Raw genomic sequence first — 21678 nt, forward strand, 5'->3', positions numbered from 1 at the left:
CTTTATCCACAGTAAGGCCACAAAAAAAGATCACTTGATTTGTGTAACCTGACCGACCCTATAAGTAGGCCCAACCCTAGACATTTTTTTAACTATAAAAAAAAATAAAAATACCAAATGAAAAAACAAACAAATAAATAAATTTAAAAAAAGTTCCAAAGCCTTTATCAAACGCAATTTATAACTTTAAAAAAAAAAATCCTGACCTATTTTTTTTTCTATGTTACGCCAATCAAACAATTTCTTTTTTTGTGGCCTAATCTTTGATTCTACATTGACAATAGGCTACTCTGTGTATTACACATGTTATGTTGTTACCAACATTATATGTTTCTTGCTTGCATATGTTTTTGCTTGAAATGTTCATCTAAAATAGTCACGTATTAGCTTAAATTTGGTCAAAAATGATTCCAAGCATTTGTAGTAATATGGGGGGGGGGGGCTGATTGCATGGACCACAACCCCCTCCCCCACCCAGTTGAATATTGGGGTGATTCATAACAAGCAAAGAAAGGATAATTAGTAATAACTAGATTTCGCGGTTCTCGGGTTGGGTGGTTCTCATTATAGGCCTATCTCTAATTACCAAACACCCGTTACCCATATACCCGCCCTGTCCTTTAAAACTACTATGTATTGATATAGGCCTGCGTCTCTCAGTGATCACTATAATGGGCTATAGGCCTATGCACCTTACCTGTAAATTAGTCACATGCACACTTTATGCTTTCTGATACCCGCACTGCGCCCGTCGGTACTCCGCGCTCACGCCCGTTGATACTCTGCGTACGCGCTCTGCGAGCACGCGATAGCTCCGCGAGCACGCGATAGCGCGCGGACAGACGGACAATAATTAGTATTAAGATGTGCACCGTAAAAAGCAAAAAAAAAAAAAAAAGAGTTTTAGTGGGCCTGTAAAAAGCAAAGAAATGATACCTTATTGGGCCTGTAAAGTGAAGAAAAGAGACTTGTATATAGTGCTAGTGGGCCTGTAAAAGTAAAGAAAAGAGACCTTATTGGTCCAGTCTTTGCATTGATTTTTACAGCTTCCCTCCTATTTATGTCCTTGTCTTTGCTTTTAAGGGTCCATTAAAAGGTTTTGTTTAAAAACTTTTTACAGGCCCCTGGCCCTAACACCCCGGGCCTGGCCCTGCCTTGTCTGCAGCATTGCCCCAGGGTTAAACCAAAAAGTACCAAACCTCAACTTAGGAGGTTCTTAAATGGTCCCTTCGTACCCACATACTGCAAAAACAAGTGTTAATAGATTAAAAGGGCATTTCGTTATCCACTGCCTCATCCCCCCATTTTTCTCAAAAGAGTTGAGATTTTTATAGCACTAGAAACCTCTTTCTATATCAAGAATTAGATTAATTCGTTTAGCAAAAATATCGTCAAATTTGAAGCACGTGAAAAAATCCAATTTTAGCCCAAAATTAAGGTGAAAATGGTGTTTCCGGGCTAAAAAGAAACATACACAGGGCAATTTGGGAGGGGGGGCTGGGCCCGGGCCCGGGCCCATCTGGCCTGATGGTAAATCCGGCCCTGCTTGTTAATATGTTAAAGTATTTAAAAATTAAGATCCTCATTTAATCATATTAATGTATTAATAAAAGTGTTAATATTTTAACACACAATTGTTAATATTTTAACACAAATGTTAATATTTTAACACATTAACGGGTTAACGTGTTTAAAAAGTGTTACTCAAATAGTGTTAATCTATTAAGACTTTATGCAGTGCATTACAGGTTACATGTGCTACTTTTCCATATGAAACTATTTCTCGCCGATTCACTCTTGATTCATTTCGTGACTGCTTTCCCCGAAATTGATATGCGCGAAATCAGTGCTCTGGCATCCAGCTCTGGTAAGGAAAACATAAAGCTCTTTGATAATTGTGTTTTACGCGACGGGACTTTTGTCAGATTTGTAAATGCGTAAGTTCATGAATTACAGTTATTCCTCTTATTTGCCTTTTGAGTATCTCCAGATAGTTCAATTAATGCGATTGTAACAAAGCGGGTTTCAAATACTGGTCTTGGTTTTTGAGGATTTGGTTTCAACCCAATAATGTTAACTTAACCCGGTTTAACAACTAAGTTAATGTTGATGGTATTCAGCATCGAAGTGGTTACGTAATTCTCTTGGTTACCGGATCACGCTACTTTGGTATGCCTTCGAGTGCCATATACTTTATGTGGTGATCATTTCGATCGTGGTTCATTACTCTAGCGCGTGATCCCGTTGACATAGTAACATTACGTAACTTCGATACTGAATACGCTGGCGAAGTTACGTAATAAATCGGATTAACTACCATAGCAATAGGTGAAAACAATTTTGAATATACCGCACCGCACTACAAGCAGGTTGCACTCATCACCTGTGTATTCTATAATCATAGATTGAATACAATACCGGTCTTTTCAAAGATACTTATCTTACAGGTGCAAGTGATCAACATGATATGGTTCAATGCAGAGGTACCGCGTAACGTATCAGTGCAGCGCGGTATATTCAAAAATTGTTTTCACCTATTGCTATGGTAGTTAATCCGATTATTACGTAACTTCGCCAGCGTATACCAGTCAAAATCTCCAGAGCCAGCTTCTACCAATCAACATATTAAATCAGTCATTCCCAGATAGTTCAATTAAGGGCTGTGGTATGAACGTTTGGACAGTATTTATTTTGGGACATCAGAGCACATCAGACATATCGAATTGCATTCTGAATACGAAGAATGTCATTCTGATATCAAATAATTTAGATTTTTGAAATTCGCAATTTAATACACATTTTATGGCAAATCATTAAAATTGATATTTTTGATATTTAACAGTACTTGAAGTAAACTTTATAAATCTGATGATTTATACTTAAAGTGTATGTAGGTGGGATGAAAAGCCGACGATCAATTGAAAATTTTGACCTTTCGTATTGAAGATATGGATTTTTTTCCCAAAACACAAAAAAAATTAGGTCTTTTGGGAAAAAAATCCATATCTTCAATATGAAAGGTCAACATTTTCAATTGACCGTCGGCTTTTCCTCCCTGCTACATACACTTTAAGAATATATCATTAGATTTATATAATTTACTTCGAGGACTGTTATATATCAAAATTTGAAAAATATCACATTTTTATAATTTGTCATAAAATTTGTATTATATTGTGATTTTCAAAAATGAAAATTATTTGATATCAGAAAGACATGCTTCGTATTCAGAATGCAATTCGATAGGTCCGAGGTGCAGCTCTCATGTCCCACAAAAAATACTGTCGAAACGCAATAAACGCTCATTTTAGATCCCTTAATGCGATTGTAACAAAGCGGGTTTCAAATACTGGTCTTGAGTTTTGAGGATTTGGTTTTAACCCAATAATGTTAACTTACCACTACCTGGTTTAACAACTAAGTTAATGTTGATGGTATATCAGTCAAAATCTCCAGAGCCAGCTTCTACCAATCAACATATTAAATCAGACATTCCCATATTGTTCAATTAATGCGATTGTAACAAAGCGGGTTTCAAATAGCCTACTGGTCTTGATTTTTGAGGATTTGGTTTTAACCCAATAATGTTAACTTACCACTACCTGGTTTAACAACTCAGTTAATGTTGATGGTATATCAGTCAAAATCTACAGAACCAGCTTCTACTAATCAGCATTATCAAATCAGTCATTCCCCATTGATCTCGCGCTTGCAGAGTCCATCACCAAACTTGAGCAGTTATTGCGCACGTTATAGGAGGAGCCGCCGAAGTGAAAATAAATGTCAGTGGGTAAAATTCGAGAAACGTTTCCTAGTGGGCAATTTTCGCCAAAACACGACCAAAATATGATGTTTTTCAACCAAAATATGACGTTTTTCGCCAAAAATATGGTCATTTTCGCCTAAAACAATGGATGTTTCCTGATCGGGGGAGGAAAGAAATATTGGGGCCTCCTCTGTTGCGCCACCACTGCATAGCAACTGGTAATTGTATTGATTGAATTCAATTAACACAAACGTGTACAATTATGTTAATTTTAATTAGTTAACTACCTTGAATTTACTTATTGATATTCCATTAGCCTATACACTTATTTATATTTGGAATAGCGCTGCAACCGTTTGTGTATGAGGAGTTGCGAAGTCATTTTGTTTTGTACAAAAAATCATGACGTAGGCCCTACATGTACTTAGGTCGGGAAATAAACTTCAATTAGGCCTATATTGATGTTTTTGTCGTTAAAGTGCATGATGTAGCAGGATTTACTACCATCCCAATAGGTTAAAACAATGTTTGAATTTATCGACCTACACTATACAAGCGGGTTGCACTCATCACCTGTGTATGTCTGCAATCATAGACTGAATACAACTTACCGCTCTTTTCAAAGATACTAATCTTACGGATGTGAGTGATCAAACAATTCTTGAGTAAAAAAAATTAAATACTAGATAATTGAATTATGATCAACTTCACCAAAAATTTGCTAAAAAACCTTTCGGGGATTTTCTCCAAAATTAAGTATTTTTGCCCAAATTTGGTTGGGAATGATGCTTGCTTAATTATTTTGACGGTTTTTTTTAATGGTTTGAGTAGGCCTACTGGCCATAGGCTTCAATATAAAAAGTCCAGTTTTGAGATATTTTCTCTCAAAATATCAAGAGCTATCTCAAGAACCAATGAACCAATACTGGACTTTTTTGTACTCATTTTAATGCATTTTTAATGCTGATTTCAAATAATGGTCATGAAAATGTACAATTTTGACATTTTTGAATTTTTAAAGAAATTTTTGTACTTGTCGTCTGCAGTCGACACCCGCGTGGAGAGGGTTATTAAAAATAAAATGTTAAAAGGGGCATCTGCGAATTTACCTTAATGATTAGCTCACTAAGCAAACACTCACAGACACAGGTCATATCGGTAAAATGATTGATCCGATACAACCCTCGGGCTAGTATTCGTATTTGTATGTATACAATTAATATTTGTTACCTTTGTTCCGGGCGTTACATGGTTCGTCCTTCCTGAGATTTTAACGGTGTCAATATTTACACTGTCATGACCAATCCATCATACAAAAAAAATGACACCGTATAAGGGAACAAACCAAAAGAACGATGACGTCCTATAAACGAAACTAGTTTCGTTTAGGGGGGAGGGGGTAAAAATACTCGATTACGTTTGTACAAAAACATCGGTCTGAAGAATGTGTTATTATTATTATTATGTCAAAATTTTCAACATTTCTTTATTACGTTTCTGGCAGGGAGGGAGGGGGTCGGCTGAGAAACGAAACTAGTTACGTTTATAGGACGTCATCGATCTTTTGGTTTGTTCCCTAATACATCTTAAAATTTACAATAAAACTTTTTTTCAGATTCATATTTATTTTCACCGAAGAGGTATATCAATCATTGTTTTGAAGACCTATGGCCCTCCTATATGGCGTAACACTCATAGTTTCATTTCGCAAAAGCAGGTTTTTGTTTAAAGGTAAAATCATCCATAAATAGTTTTTTTTTTCATCTTCAATATGTGCCCCTTTCTTTGGGTCGATCGGGAAAGGGCGAGCAAACATTTATTAGTCCATTATCTAGCTAATTGTATTTATCAGTCCATTATCTAGCTAATTGTATTGAGATCATGTTGCGATGTCGGTATGTACAAAAACCTTAGTTCTTCCTAAAGCATTATTTAATAATGATCGATTTGTCACGAGTAACAAATTAAAGACGAGACAAGAGCAATAAGGGACCGTTCACAAACACTTGTAGGGGGGGGCCTGATGCAAAAAAAAAATATCGCAAACAGTTTTCGGGGCCCCCCTTTACAGACCTCGAAAATTTCAGGCCCCCTTTTTGACATGAAAATTATCGGTCAACCCCATAGAAAAGCATATAAACTCAATTTTCCCAGAAAAAATTTTGGTCATATTTTTCAGGGCCCCCTTAGGAGGGTCCAAAATTTTCAGGCCCCCCTTTTTGCATCAGGCCCCCCTTACAAGTGTTTGTGAACGGTCCCTAAGTGGGTGGAATTATTTCAGAGAAGGTGCAACCCACGACTTCTGTATTTTGTCGATTCTAATAATGGAAAGTATTTGTGTTATGTGTCGAATGGTCGAAAGTAGCTGAAAGTGTGTACACGCGGAAATGGTAGCTTACGGTATACTTAAATCGGGTAAGAATTTACTTCATTTATTGTTTGAAAAATGTGTCAGTGTGTTACTTCATTTATTGTTTGAAAAATGTGTCAGTGTGTATAACGGTTATACTATTTTTGTGAAATTATATACGTATTATTGACTAATTACATTACAAAAATGATAGCTCTGATATCGATAGTGTGTTTGGTGATGTTTTATAGTTGATCACATTTAGGCTTTTTTGGGGCAGCTCCACCATGCCCATTACTTATCATTGTTTACCATTACGCGATGTAACATGTGAGACATGATAATAATAATAATAATAATAATAATAATGATAATAATAATAGCAAGTGTTGTTGTTGTTGTTGTTGTTGTTGTTGTTGTTGTTATTATTATTAGTTAGGTTAGGTTGAGATATGTTTTCTAGAAATTCACACGAAATTGCAGGACGATACGTTTCAGCCAACGAAAAGGAAGCACTATCGCTAGAAAATCTAAAATTCGATCTCAATGGGCCACTTAACGTGCGAGATGCATGATGCTAATACGTGATCTTGAACACAAACTGTTCAATTCGGCACAGAAACCGTGGAGGGTCAGAAATACCTACACTTATTAACTGGGTCTGGTTACGTTCAGAAAAAGTTTAAAAATATTGAAAATATGTGCCATTGTTCAGCACAGAGATGGCATTTGGTAGGATTGTTGAGATCACAAACAGGTTAATTCTAGGAGCTTGTCATTCAAAATAAAAACCACCTTCACAATTCAGCATCGAAGTGGTTACGTAATTCTCTTGGTTACCGGATCGCGCTATTTTGGTATGCCTTCGTGTGCCATATACTTTGTGTGGTGATTGTTTCGATCGTGGTTCATTACCGAAGCGCGTGTTCCCGTAAATTCCCGTTGACGGGCCTGGCCGGCAGACTGATATTAGGTGTGTTTAGATGGTAGCCTACTTTTGAAAGTAACTTACTTACGACCATGACCAAGCAAGTAAATGACATTACTTCTGGATCTGGAATGAGCGTTTTGAGCGTTTCGGCAGTGTTTTTTGTGGAACACGAGAGCACATCAGACATATCGAATTACATTCTGAATACGAGGAATGTCTTTCTGATATCATATAATTTTCATTTTTTGAAATTCACGATATAATACAAATTTTATGACAAATTATAAAAATTTTATATTTTTCACATTTTTGATATATAACAGTCCTCGAAGTAAATTTTATAAATCTAATGATATATTCTTAAAGTGTATGCAGCTGGGAAGAAAAGCCGACGATCAATTGAAAATTTTGACCTTTCATATTGAAGATATGGATTTTTTCCCCTAAAAGACCTATTTTATTTTGGTGTTTTGGGAAAAAAATCCATATCTTCAATACGAAAGGTCAAAATTTTCAATTGATCGTCGACTTTTCATCCCACGTACATACACTTTAAGGGATCTAAAATGAGCGTTTATTGCGTTTCGACAGTATTTTTTGTGGGACATGAGAGCACCTCAGACCTATCGAATTGCATTCTGAATACGAAGCATGTCTTTCTGATATCAAATAATTTTCATTTTTGAAAATCACAATATAATACAAATTTTATGACAAATTATAAAATTTTGATATTTTTCACATTTTTGATATATAACAGTCCTCGAACTTAATTATATAAATCTAATGATATATTCTTAAAGTATATGTAGCAGGAAGGAAAAGCCGACGGTCAATTGAAAATTTTGACCTTTCATATTGAAGATATGGATTTTTCCCCAAAAAGACCTAATATTTGTTGGTGTTTTGGGGAAAAAAATCCATATCTTCAATACGAAAGGTCAAAATGTTCAATTGATCGTCGGCTTTTCATCCCACCTACATACACTTTAAGTATAAATCATCAGATTTATGAAGTTTACTATTTGCCATAAAATGTGTATTAAATTGCGAATTTCAAAAAATCAAAATCATTTGATATCAGAAGGACATTCTTCGTATTCAGAATGCAATTCGATATGTCTGATGTGCTCTAATGTCCCACAATAAATACTGTCCAAACGTTCATACCCCAGCCCTTAAGTAAACTCCTCAACAAAAGTTAGGAACGTTTTTTCAAGCATCTGTATCTTAAATTATTTGTGACACATTCATATCGTGTTGCATATCAATGCATAGCTACAATACTCCCCTTTACAATGAAACCCCATTTGAAACAATAACATTTTTCACGGCTGAGTACGCCTTGTGATTGTAGTGGGGTCTCAAACAGAATTTGCCAAATTGACCATTATTCTGTGCAGCAAGCTGCAATCCATATCTTCGCAATCTGGGAACTAACCGCGCAACTCTCCAAGATGACACCGCTCGCCCCACAGAGCCACGGTAGTCAATGACTACCTACAGAATATGGGAGTAGAGTCAAAATGGCCTGCCATCAGGACAGACCCAGGCGGCGGATGACATGATCGAGCCGGCAACTCGTGAAACCGCCCGGCCGTATGGCATTTTCCATATACTCGGTTAGTTTTGTGGGGTTCATTATCGAACCCCAACGGTTTTAGCTTGTATTTATATTATTTATCAACATAGGCCTATTTGTTTGTGATATTTCAAGCGTTTTAAAATTTCAAAATAATCCCATTCAATTACACGGTTGACGATGAAAATTTACTGAATTTAGGGACTGCACGTCATACACCACCTGGACAGACCCGGAGGCCAGACCTCAACCCGATTGAACACTTCTGGGACCAGCTTGATTGCTGTGCGTGCCAGAGAAGCCCATATGCAACCACATTGAATGACCTGCGACGAATTCTTGTTAAAGAATGGAATGTCATGCCACAGTAACGTGTAACCCGTCGGTGAGCAGCATGAGGAGAAGGTGTCTGACTATTGTGGCTGCTTGTGGTTTTTCCACCCGCTATTGAGGTTAGTGGCTAGCGTTGTTTGAGCACAGAATGATGGTCAATTTGGCAAATTCTGTTTGAGACCCCACTACATTCACAAGGCGTGTACTCAGCCGTGAAAAATGTTATTGTTTCAGATGGGGTGTCATTGTAAAGGGGAGTATTGTAGCTATGCATTGATATGCAACACGATATGAATATGTCACAAATAATTTGAGATACAGATGCTTGAAAAAACTTTCCAAACTTTTGTTGAGGAGTTTATAAATCATCAGATTTATAAAATTTACTTCGAGTACTGTTAAATATCAAAAATATCAATTTTTAATCATTTGCCATAAAACGTGTATTACATAATTTGCGAATTTCAAAAAATCCAAATTATTTGATATCAGAAGGACATTCTTCGTATTCAGCATATTCAGAATGCAATGCGATATGTCTGATGTGATCTAATGTCCCACAATAAATACTGTCCAAACGTTCATACCCCATCCCTTAAGCACGTGTCCACACGGACCAACTCACAAGTAAGAGTATCCTTCACAACAAAGTAAATCATACACAATCACAATAGGATTGGATCATCAAGTCATGTTCACACGGGCCTTAATTTTGAAAGTATCTTGTTACATGTACTAGTTGTAAAATCGGAAGTAATCTGCATGTAGCTACTTTTATGTGCGTTAAACACTGGCACTTAGGCTATATATGTACTGGTATGTTTACTTTCGAATTATAGATACTGTTGACTTTACTTGCGACAGTCTGAATAGAGCTATTGTCATTCAAACTCACTCTTCTGACAAGCCCTTTTATTTACTTTTAATTATTCCAGCACACCATCCTACGCTATGCGCAAATTCTGCAAGCCGGATCCCCCTAAAATGAAAGTATGTCGATCGATCAATAGATCAATTAATCAATCAAAAATCAATCAATCAATCAATCAATCAATCAATCAATCAATCCAAAAATCATTTAATCAATCAATCAATCAATTCATCACTTCATGAAGTCTCATGTCGTAAGTGTCGTTTCACGCGTTAACGGATAGTATAAGCTATAAGATCAATCTTAATTTTCACTAAATTGAAAATAAAATGTGGCGTGTATACAATTTAAATAAATACTATTGCCTTCTATGTTATATGTGATGTACCGTTTAGGCTGCGTTCACATAGAAGTATACTATTCGGGTATACGGTGCACGTTTTGCAGGTGCACGCGTATAGCTTAAATCGAGCAATGCAATTCCATAGTACCGGGTCACATAAGGCTACGATCAGATAGAAGTATACTATTCGGGTATACGGTGCACGTTTTGCAGGTGCACGCGTATAGCTTAAATCGGGCAATGTAATTTCATAGTACCGGGTCACATAAGGCACTATTCGAAAAGGCCGTATACCTGCGTATAGTATAGTATAGCATGTATAGTGGGAACAGTGGCGTAACTCCTATGGGCTCTGGGGGGCCGCGCCCCCGGGCACCCGGGCTAAGGGGCACCCAAGCCTGGATAGCCTTTGACACGATAATACTTTGTTATAGGAAAGAAGTGGAAACCTTTACCCACCATGCATAGAATTACTCTTCATTTGGGTGCCCCTTCCAACACAAAATTTTTCGCGCGCTTCGCGCGCATTGAAACATAAATTGGCATTTTAAAGACCTAAATTCAACTTGATTTAATACCAAATTAGTGGTATTTTTGCACGCCTGCACGCAATTGTTTTAGGAAGAGGGGGTATTTTGTATTCTTGCCCCTGATCGCCACAATCACTAGCTACGTCACTGCAGCTAGTGATGAGTCTTCAAAAGTAAAGACATTGGAGAATATGAAAACATTTTGTTTTATTAACATGCACTGCATTAGCTTGTATTGAAACATGAAATAAAGTTAATCTGAAACACTATTTGTAAGTTATTCGGTAGGTCTATATGCCTTTCAATACCAAAATTGATTAGCTCTGCACCATGTGCACACCCTTGGTTAGGGGCACCCGAACTACTTTCGCCCCCGGGCTCCCTGTCCCAAAGTTACGCCACTGAGTGGGAATCGTGCGTGCTCGATTTTAGTGCAGCGTATACCGTCCTAACTTTAAACCTAAACCATATGTGGGTAAATTCATTTTTTTTGTAATAGATGCACTATCTAATTTTGCACATTATGACACCTCATTGAATGCAATGTGACCTCAAGAAGTAAAGTTACAAGCATTTGATTAGACGAAGAAAATTGGTAAACTGACCTACGAATGTGTACTCGCTATTAGCTATACGAAATACGCTCATTTGACCAGGCTGAGTTCACATAGTATACTCCTATATGAACTCAGCCTGATCGAATGAGCGTATTTCGTATAGCGAATACCGTATACCGTATACTTCTATGTGAACGCAGCCTTATACATTCATTATAACTCTCGGGCTAGTATTCGTACTATTTGAAAAAATGCATAGCTCTACATGGACATTGTGTTCGGGAAAATTGTCGGAATTCCATTAGCCTGTGCATTAAATTGGTTATTCTATTTTATTCTAGCAACACTTTATAGGAACTCGTCAGCGGTGTACGCAATACCATGTCAGTACAAAAATGGGCCTTAACACCGGTGGACATGGTGGAAATCAATTCGTGGGAAAAAACACATTTTGATCACAGTAATGTTGAAATAATGACAAAAACTGGAATGAATTTAGATACAACCATAGGCCCTCCAAAAACGGCCTATGATACAACAATGGACATTATGGATGCTAGTGATAATAAACAGCAGCAAGGATCTGGTAATTCTTCTGTATTGTTGAAGTATTCACAAGAGACCAGCATCTCGGGTCTGAAGTACATTGGAGAAGATGGAAGCTTTTTAAGGAGGTAAGGATAGTATCAAAGTATAGTATAGTATAGTATAGTATAGTATAGTATAGTATAGTAAAGTATAGTATAGTATAGTATAGGAGAGTAGAGTATAGTATAGTATAGTATAGTATATATAGGATAGTATAGTATAGTATAGTATAATGTAGTGTAGTATTATAATAGTATACCGGTAGTATTCGCCGTTGTCAGTGTGACGTCAAAATCGATCGTTGCCAGGTCAAGGTGTTGGGAACCTGAGACAAGAATACCAAAAGAATACCAATTCTATACATTTTTTTGGTATTCTTGTCTCAGTTCGGAACCATGATTTAAAATGATTACAACACAAAGTCAACGAGTAGTAAACAGGTTTGTAAACCAAACGTGAAACGAGTATGGCGTGACGCATTCACTACGACGGCGTATAGTAAGAAGCTTTATAAGGAGGTAAAGGATATAGTAGTATAGTATAGTATAGTATAGTATAGTATAGTATAGTATAGTATAGTATACAAATATATACTGCCATGAGAGGTTCTGGTTAAAACTATGGGCCCGAGGTGAGTTCAATAGTACTATTTTCCTGAGGGGCGCAGCCCCGAAGGAAAATAGTATTAATTGATCTCAACGAGGGACCATAGTTTTAACCAGAACTTCGAATAAAGGCAGTATATATTTGTTTTATATACTTCATTAATATGTTCTTTGTTCATTGATTTGTTAAAAGAAAATTATTTGACGTTTTGACTCTCCCGCTTCTATCCTGAGTGAACAGCACGGCTAATTTAAGCACAACCTACCCTTCAACAAATCGAATAGCCTAAAATCGGGCTAACCAATTACAGCAGCGCGAAATGACGCCATGGCAGTTTCGCGTGCGTGAACTGTTCCGTCGCATCGAATGCGCGCACGCGGAAGGCATGGTCAAAAGAACTATTTACGGCTTAGAGGTACTATTTACGGCTCATCCGGGACATTGAAAATACTATTTACGGCTTAGAGGTACTATTTACTGATAGGAGTACTGATGGTAGAACTATTTTGGTCATGTGATCCACTTTTAACCAATCAATGAACAAGAATATATTAATGAAGTATATAATATAGTATATATAGTATAGTATTATAGTATAGTATAGTATAGTATAGTATAGTATATAGTATACAAATATATACTGCCATGAGAAGTTCTGGTTAAAACTATGGGCCCGAGGTGAGATCAATAGTACTATTTTCCTGAGGGGCGCAGCCCCGAAGGAAAATAGTATTAATTGATCTCAACGAGGGACCATAGTTTTAACCAGAACTTCGAATAAAGGCAGTATATATTTGTTTTATATACTTCATTAATATGTTCTTTGTTCATTGATTTGTTAAAAGAAAATCATTTGACGTTTTGACTCTCCCGCTTCTATCCTGAGTGAATAGCACGACCAATTTAAGCACAACCTACCCTTCAAAAAATCGAATAGCCTAAAATCGGGCTAACCAATTACAGCAGCGCGAAATGACGCTATGGCAGTTTCGCGTGCGTGAACTGTTCCGTCGCATCGAATGCGCGCACGCGGAAGGCATGGTCAAAAGTACTATTTACGGCTTGGAGGTACTATTTACGGCTCATCTGGGACATTGAAAATACTATTTACGGCTTAGAGGTACTATTTACGGATAGGAGTACTGATGGTAGAACTATTTTTGGTCATGTGATGCGCTTTTAACCAATCAATGAACAAAAATATATTAATGAAGTATATAATATAGTATAGTATAGTATAGTATAGTATAGTATAGTATAGTATAGTATAGTATGATATAGTATAGTATAGTATAGTATAGTATAGTATAGTATAGTATGATATAGTATAGTATAGTATAGTATAGTATAGTATTATTAGTTATTAGGTGAAGCGGAGGTATGGGACGGGAAATTATCGTGCGCGAAGTGTCATACTGGGTAAAGCCGAAGGCTGAACCCAGTATGACACTGAGCGCACGATAATTTCCCGTACCATACCGACGCTGAACCTAATAACGAATTTATCATACCACTAAGTCATTCTAAAAATTGAAATAATTACGTTTTTAAACATTTTAATTCCTGCTAAATAGGAAAAATATTACAAAAAATAGATGACTGTTTCGCGTATTACAGGTTGCGTGTATTTTACGCGCCCGGTTTACGCGATTCGCCTTTATACGCGTACCTCGCCGTACACGCGAATCGGCTTTGCGAAATACGCTCTCACTGACTAGATATAAAGCGTAAAATACCCACTCACTGACTAGATACGAAAATATATCAGGTTAGCGGTGTTCTTTGATGTTTACCTTAGTGGTATGATAAAGTATAGTATAGTATTGTATAGTATACAGACTTGTAGTGTGATTACTTTTTCTGAGTACGAGTACGAGTACATTGGCCATGAGTACGAGTACGAGTACATTGGCCATGAGTACGAGTACGAGTCCTTGGCCATGAGTACGAGTACGAGCACAGCAAATTTATAACACATGAGTACGAGTACGAGTACTTAGGCATGAGTAGGCCCTATACGAGTACGAGTATTGATGCATGAGTACGAGTACGAGTACGAGTACTTAGGTATGAGTAGGAGCACAAGTACAATTACAAGCGGAACACAATGAGTACATAAGTAAAGAGACAAGAAAGCATATATTAATTATTCTGAAAACACTGCTTTTATTTCATATCATGAAAGAAGCACTACAAAGCTACATTTGTGAAAACAACTGCTATGCCAAACTGACCACGGGCTGTTCAATGATTATGTTCCTCTTGATGTATCAAAAAATATATATTTGTGTACTTTAAGTAACAAATTGGCATTGCTTGTCCTCCCAGAACATAATTATTGCACTGCCTATCATCTTAAGTAAGAACAAGTACAATTTTACGTTTTTCAAAACAAAAACAACATGGCCTATCCAAAATAAGACAAGAAAATACAGTCAGATCTTATGTTATAGTTTGATAGTAACAACCTACAGGAAAACTATCATGAGTATTTTCTACGAGTACGAGTATTTTTTCATGAGTACGAGTATGAGTAGATTGGCATGAGTAAGAGTACGAGTACGAGTACAGCAAAATTTGAAACCATGAGTACGAGTACGAGTACTTGGTCATGAGTACGAGTACGAGTACGAGTATTGATGTACGAGTACGAGTACGAGTACCAAAAAGTACTCGTACTCGAGTACTACAAGTCTGATAGTATAGTATAGTATAGTATAGTATAGTATACAAATATTAATTGTTTAACAGGGTAGCGTACCAATTGTCCAAAATACAACTTAACTTCGCCATATTCTGTGGGTTTCTGATATAAATAAACATGACAAAGGGGAATCTGGCTATATTTTCATGTCTAAAAAGAATGGTATGGGGATCAGTAAAAAATGTGGAACAAATTGCATTAGCTATTATAGACCATACGTATATTAGTACTTAAAGCCATAATAACATAATTAAACATTGCATGGTCCATTTCATTGATGCCTCGAAAGTAGAGATGATTTAAAACACAATTACCAGAAAGTGGATAAAAGGTATAATGCTGTTTGAATAGAATTACGACTGTTTCTAAATTAAGTGATAGGAAAAGGACATTATCATGAACAAATAAAAATAAGTTGAACGACATTCGAAAAATTATTTCACTAAAAAAATACAATGAATACAATATTTTATTTGCATGCGCTGAACTAACGTTTTTCCAAAATTCTATAATACCGAGCTAAAGTGAGGTCTTGGAAAAAGTAAAACAGGTAATGTTCCTACCCAATTAAAATTAGCTAAGATAATCCCTATCTATAAACTAGAGCGGTTCTCGGGTTGCGCGGTTTTCGGCATACGCGGTTGGTGTGTAAGGTTGTTGGGGGATGGTATGGTAGTGGTTGTGTTTAGATGTGAGTTTCTTTTCAGAACCCTGTATGGGCGAAGCCTGGGTGGTGGATGGGGAGTGTGGGGTCATTAAAGAAGGAAATAATATGGAAATGTAATAGGCCGCACAGCTGTGTAATGTTTATGTTTTACAAGATGCCCAGAGCACGGGTTGGGATATGGGATATCCCTCGTGGTGTCGAGTTCACAATAGGTGTTGGTATTGCTTTACCAAAACAACCCGAGCCGTGTGTTGGAAGTTTTTGTATGTATAGACAGTTTCCTAGCAATGTTGACTGTACCCACCAAGTTTCATGCCCATACGACAGATTTTAGTCATTTGACCTCAGATGACCCCTAAGTGACCTTGGATTACCCCCAGATTTGACCTTCCAAACATTTGACTCTTAATGTTGACTGTACTCACCAAATGTCATGCTGTTATGTCAGTTTTTAGTAATTTGACATCAGATGACCCCTGGGTGACCTCGGATGACACCGAAATGACCTTCCAATAATTTGACTCTAAATGTTGACTATACCCACCAAGTTTCGTGCCCATATAACAGTTTTAGTAATTTGACCTCAGATGCACCTGGGTGACCTCGGATGACCCCGAAATGACCTTCCAAAATTTTTACTCTCAAGTGTTGACTATACCCACCAAGTTTCGTGCCCATATGACAGTTTTTAGTAATTTGACCTCAGATGAACCCTGGGTGACCTTGGATGACCCCGAAATCTATTCAGCTCTGTAAGAACATCAACTACAAATACAACTGACCAAGTTTAGGCGATACACCATGTTGTTAAAACCCCTGTAGACCCTATAAGGAACAAACCAAAAGATCGATGACGTCCTATAAACGTAACTAGTTTCATTTCTCAGCCGACCCCCTCCCTCCCTGCCAGAAACGTAATAATGAAATGTTGAAAATTTTGACATAATAATAATGACACATTCTTCAGACCGATGGTTTTGTACAAACGTAATCGAGTATTTTTACCCCCTCACCCCTAACTCGTTTATAGGACGTCATTGATCTTTTGGTTTGTTCCCTAATACTCGGCATCATCGCACATGTTGACTTCCAAACTTCATCACAACATAAACTTCGACAATGATCCATTCATACTGTCCCATTTATTGATACCTTCTGTTTGTATCAATTGCCAGTGAGCAAAATACACGTGCTCTGTTCACTATACACAGCAAGGTATATGTAGCTATGTGCACGATATTACAACCTCTACCTTGCTGCATTTGATTTGCAGTTCTGACATCTGGCCTGCGCCGGTTTAACAACCAGGTCAAACCTTTGGAGCGGGGCTAGACAGGGATGACAGAATGATGTGTCGTCATTAATTAAATAAAATTTATTACTTTTGGTAAACAAGGGTTGTCTGAGAAGAAAAAATGTGGAAAGGTGAAAAGCAAAATGAAAAAAAAAAGAGAAGAAAAACAGAAGGGGAAAATGGGGAGAAACGGGAGGGAAATTATGATTTCCTTTCTCCATGATTAAAGTTTTCATTTTTCGTTGGAAAGGGTGTGCCCGAGGGATTGCGTATTAAAACAAACGTTAACAAACAAAAACAAAATTCCCTAAATTGTTATGCCAAAATAAAAAATTTAATCTTGTAAATTTTTGGCCGATGTAAAAGTTTGGAAGGATTTTGTTTCTCAAAAAGAAAAAAATCTGGTGTTATAATGAGTCAAAAGATGTATGTTTTATACAGTAAATGAAGTAAAAATTATGATGCGCAGTGATTATGCCACGTTATTAAATTTCTAATCTTAATATTTCGTCTTTTTGTCAAAATTCAAAAAGTATGTGATAGCTGATTTATTGCTCAACCACACCAAGTATTTAGTTTTGTTTAGTTGTGGCGTTAAAATACCCAAACAATTAAGTTTCTGACGATCCAGTTCTTTCAGGGACAGCCTGTATATAGCATGTTTGTACTACAGTATCGATTTTATTGAAGGTCACTGGTAAACAAACACTTGATAGTCTGTGCCTCGGCCAGACTGTATGTGGCTATCACGATGTTTGTTTGGATCGCCCGACACAAATTGGCTGTGTAGGAGACTAGGTCTGTGCAAACAAATTAACGACTTTATAGCGAACGCGAGTGTTTCCAAAAAGCAGCACAAAAGCAAACAAAAAATACACCCATTGCCCGCTATTTACCGCACGAAATGAACGACTCTAATCATGTACCGCACGAAATGAACGACTCTAATCAGCTGCGGCAATTCCCCAAATGGTGGATAGGCCTATACTATACACGTATTCTTATTCGTGCATTTGACGGACTTGGGTGTTTTTGTTTTTGTTAAATATCTCCTCTCCTGAACACATATTATTATAGAAAATCTATCTACTTCTTCATTCGATTACATACTATATACCCTGCAACTTTCAATCTACACAGTGGCTAGATAAACCCTTAAACGTGCGAACAAATCATTGCAAAACAAAATTAAAGTATGGCTCTCCGCCTATGGCTCCGCCCATACAAAAATACAAAAAAAAGATGATGCCGAGATATTCTCAACTTACAGACCTATATCACTTCTGCCAGTTTCCTCCGCCCATACAAAAATACAAAAAAAAGATGATGCCGAGATATTCTCAACTTACAGACCTATATCACTTCTGCCAGTTTTCTCCAAAATCCTTGAAAGATTGATCTTTAATAGAAGTGTTGATGTCTCAATGATAAACAATTTGGATTTAGAGCCAATCATTACACTCAAATGGCAATTATGCATCTGGTTGATAAGATAAATAATGCAGTAGAAAATGATGAATCTACTATAGGTGTGTTTCTAGACCTATCAAAAGCTTTTGACACTATGACCATAGTATTCTACTTCATAAATTAGAAAATTTTGGAGTCAGAGAAATTATTTACGTCACGACTGGTTCAAGAGTTATTGCCTGACTCGGCAACATGCTGCCTGATTCGGCAGTACTTCCTGATCAGGCAGTCGGACCGGATTGTAGAACTAGGTGTATACATGTATAAATATTCTATTAAACAACTACCATGTTCAAAACGATCCAATATTTATAGCTATCACACAAGAAACAGTAATAAGTATAATCAAACAAGAAACAAGAAGCTACAAGAATTCCCTGAACGATAACCTTAAAGTAGCAAACTCAATAAAACATTTTCAAAACAAATATAAAACACAGCTAATCTCATCATTTTTATAACTAGTTCTTGGAGCCCCGTTTTTGTTCTTGTGTGATAGGCTTTATATACTTTGTTTGTTTGTTTGTTTGTTTGTTGTATTAATTTAGTTCTGTAAGGGGATGGTCAATGCTGGCCTTATTGGCCTTTCGATCATCTCCTCCATAATTGTTTTGTTTTATTTTATTTTTAGTTCGATGTTGAATTTCTTTGTACGTAAAAAGAGTCCGAGATTTCATTGTCATGCATGATACTCTCTGGAATGTAGTTCAAATAACAAATATATAACCCATTCAATTAAGGGATCGGATAGCAACGTTTGCACAGTATTTTTTGTAGGACATGAGAGCACATCAGACACATCAAATTGCATTCTGAATATTATGAAGAATGTCCTTTTTTAATTCGCGATATAAAACAGATTGTATGTCAATTATTAAAAATTGATATTTTGACATTTAAACTTCATAGTCATACATCTAATGATATGACTTAAAGTGTATATACCTGGGAGGAAAAGCCGTCCATCATTTGACAATTTTGACATTTCGTATTGAAGATATACATTTTTTCCCCAAAAGACCAAAAATTATCTGTGAGACAAAAAAATACTGCGCAAACGTTGCTATCCGATTCCTACTGCTAATCAATGCTCTTCTTGAGTTGTAATTACTTAAAACTTTATTCGTTGGTATATATAATCAGAAAAGTTGCACCTCAAAACTCTCAGTAAACCAAATAATGTTGTATATATTTGACTTTCTTTTCTTTTATAAGAGACGGAAAGAAAGTAACAAGTAAACGAAATGTTTGTTTTTGAAATTGTCTTTCAGATTTATCTGGCTGTTGGTGGTGTTACTCGCTCTAGCAGGCCTACTTTATCAAATTGTCAATTGCACTAACAAATTTATCCGTCGACCCACGAGCACTAAGCTGACTTACAATGAAAGAGATATCCTGCATTTTCCAGCAGTAACTATCTGCAATACTAATATGTTTCTGTAAGTAAAAAAAGCACTCTATAATATGTGACCGTACAGCACGAATGAGCCGTAAATGTCCTCAATTGTATTCTGAGTTACAGTGTAAAATGGACATGAAGGTCATATTCATAGTATTTCAATTTGGTGCTACGTGTATCTCATTAAATGAGGTACACGTAGCACCAAATTGAGGTACCTATGAATACGACCTTCATGCCCATTTTACACTGTAACTCAGAATACAATTGAGGACATTTACGGCTCATTCGTGCTGTACGGTCACATATTTGCAACGGTTAATGTAGTTCTGAACAAATGCTTGAACCGTTTGTTGCATTCTCTTGATGCTACGTACTTTGAATAAATCTACGTACTTACAGTGCTTATAATGATATAATGACCCCGGTAACATTTCAATGGTAATTATATCATACCGGTATTTAAAAATGGCCATTATGTGTCAAAATATAAATTAGTCTTTTGGTAAAGGGTTCGTAATATTAGAAGACAATTTCTTAGCTCTTTATACAAATTACACATTGTATTTTCGGGACAATATGTGTTAGTGTACTAACACAATATAAATAGCTAAGAAGACAATTGACACCTATGGCTGTTTTATTTGATTTATATTGTCATTATAGGCACTGTATGTACCCAGGTTTGTTCAAAGTACAAAGTATATAATTATAAAGAGCAAAGAAATTGTCTACTAATATTACGAACCCTTTACCAAAAGACTAATTTTAACATATTAAAATGGTAATTATATCATTATAGGCACATTATAGGCACTGTATGTACGCAAGTTTATTCAAAGTACATAGCTTCAAGACAGTGCAACAAACGGTTCAACCATTTGTTCACAACTACATTATCCGTTGCAAAAATGCCGGTGTGGTATACCAGGGATTATTGCATCTCATAATCATAGCAACTTCATACTATCACTAAGAAGCATATGACAAGAAGTACTTTTCATATTTTTTTGCATATTAATTAGCTAATTTGCATATTTAATTAGCGATGATGGAATATTTTTTGAAAAAAAGTTCTATGTTTTTAACCACATTCCAGATACTGGGGGGTGGTGGTAGGCAATATGTTATGTGAGAAAAAACAAAAATATGAAAAGTGACCCTTCTGTATTATGCTCACAGTGATAAAACATAAATTCCTTCCAAACTCAAATTAGGTTCATAACTTAAGGTTAGCCGAGAGTTTTTCATGCGCTTGATTTCAGAGGGGCGTAAGTTCATAACAGAAACAGCCATGCAGAAAATGAACAAGCGTACCGGGACGTAGGCCTACTTACAATAGAAAATCGATCCACGGTCAAGACATGAAAAGGCTATGAAACTTGGCTTAGCTCGTGCCCGGAGCTCGGATGCCGGGGGGGGGGCACAAGCCGTTTTCGGCAATTTTCACAAGGATTTTATAAATTTTAAAATTGATTGGGGGCACTTCGTCAAGCTACGCCCTGGAAAATGTGTTGATTTTGAATTTATAGCCTTGATATCTTTGATGAAATCAATGCTGCTATTCTCCTGATTACAATGTAATAGGGTAGGCAACAACAACAATATCAAAAAGCAATTAGGCCCTATTTGTAAATCGAATTTGGGATGAAAATCAACAAGACAGACTTAGCAGGCCTACAAATTT

General features: G+C 36.5%; 1 protein-coding gene across 1 annotated transcript in view; it reads left to right on the forward strand.

Annotated features, from left to right (window-relative positions):
* Window positions 1-11670: 11670 nt before the first annotated feature.
* LOC140166316 (acid-sensing ion channel 4-A-like) overlaps window positions 11671-21678 on the forward strand; it is a 53493-nt gene continuing 43485 nt past the window's right edge. Inside the window, exons 1-2 of the mRNA XM_072189777.1 lie at window positions 11671-11937; window positions 19864-20031. Of these exons, the coding sequence (XP_072045878.1) occupies window positions 11681-11937; window positions 19864-20031 (425 nt within the window). The 5' untranslated portion in view covers window positions 11671-11680. The remainder of the gene's footprint in view (window positions 11938-19863; window positions 20032-21678) is intronic.

The sequence above is a fragment of the Amphiura filiformis genome, chromosome 1, assembly GCF_039555335.1.
Source record: "Amphiura filiformis chromosome 1, Afil_fr2py, whole genome shotgun sequence".
NCBI lineage: Eukaryota > Metazoa > Echinodermata > Ophiuroidea > Amphilepidida > Amphiuridae > Amphiura > Amphiura filiformis.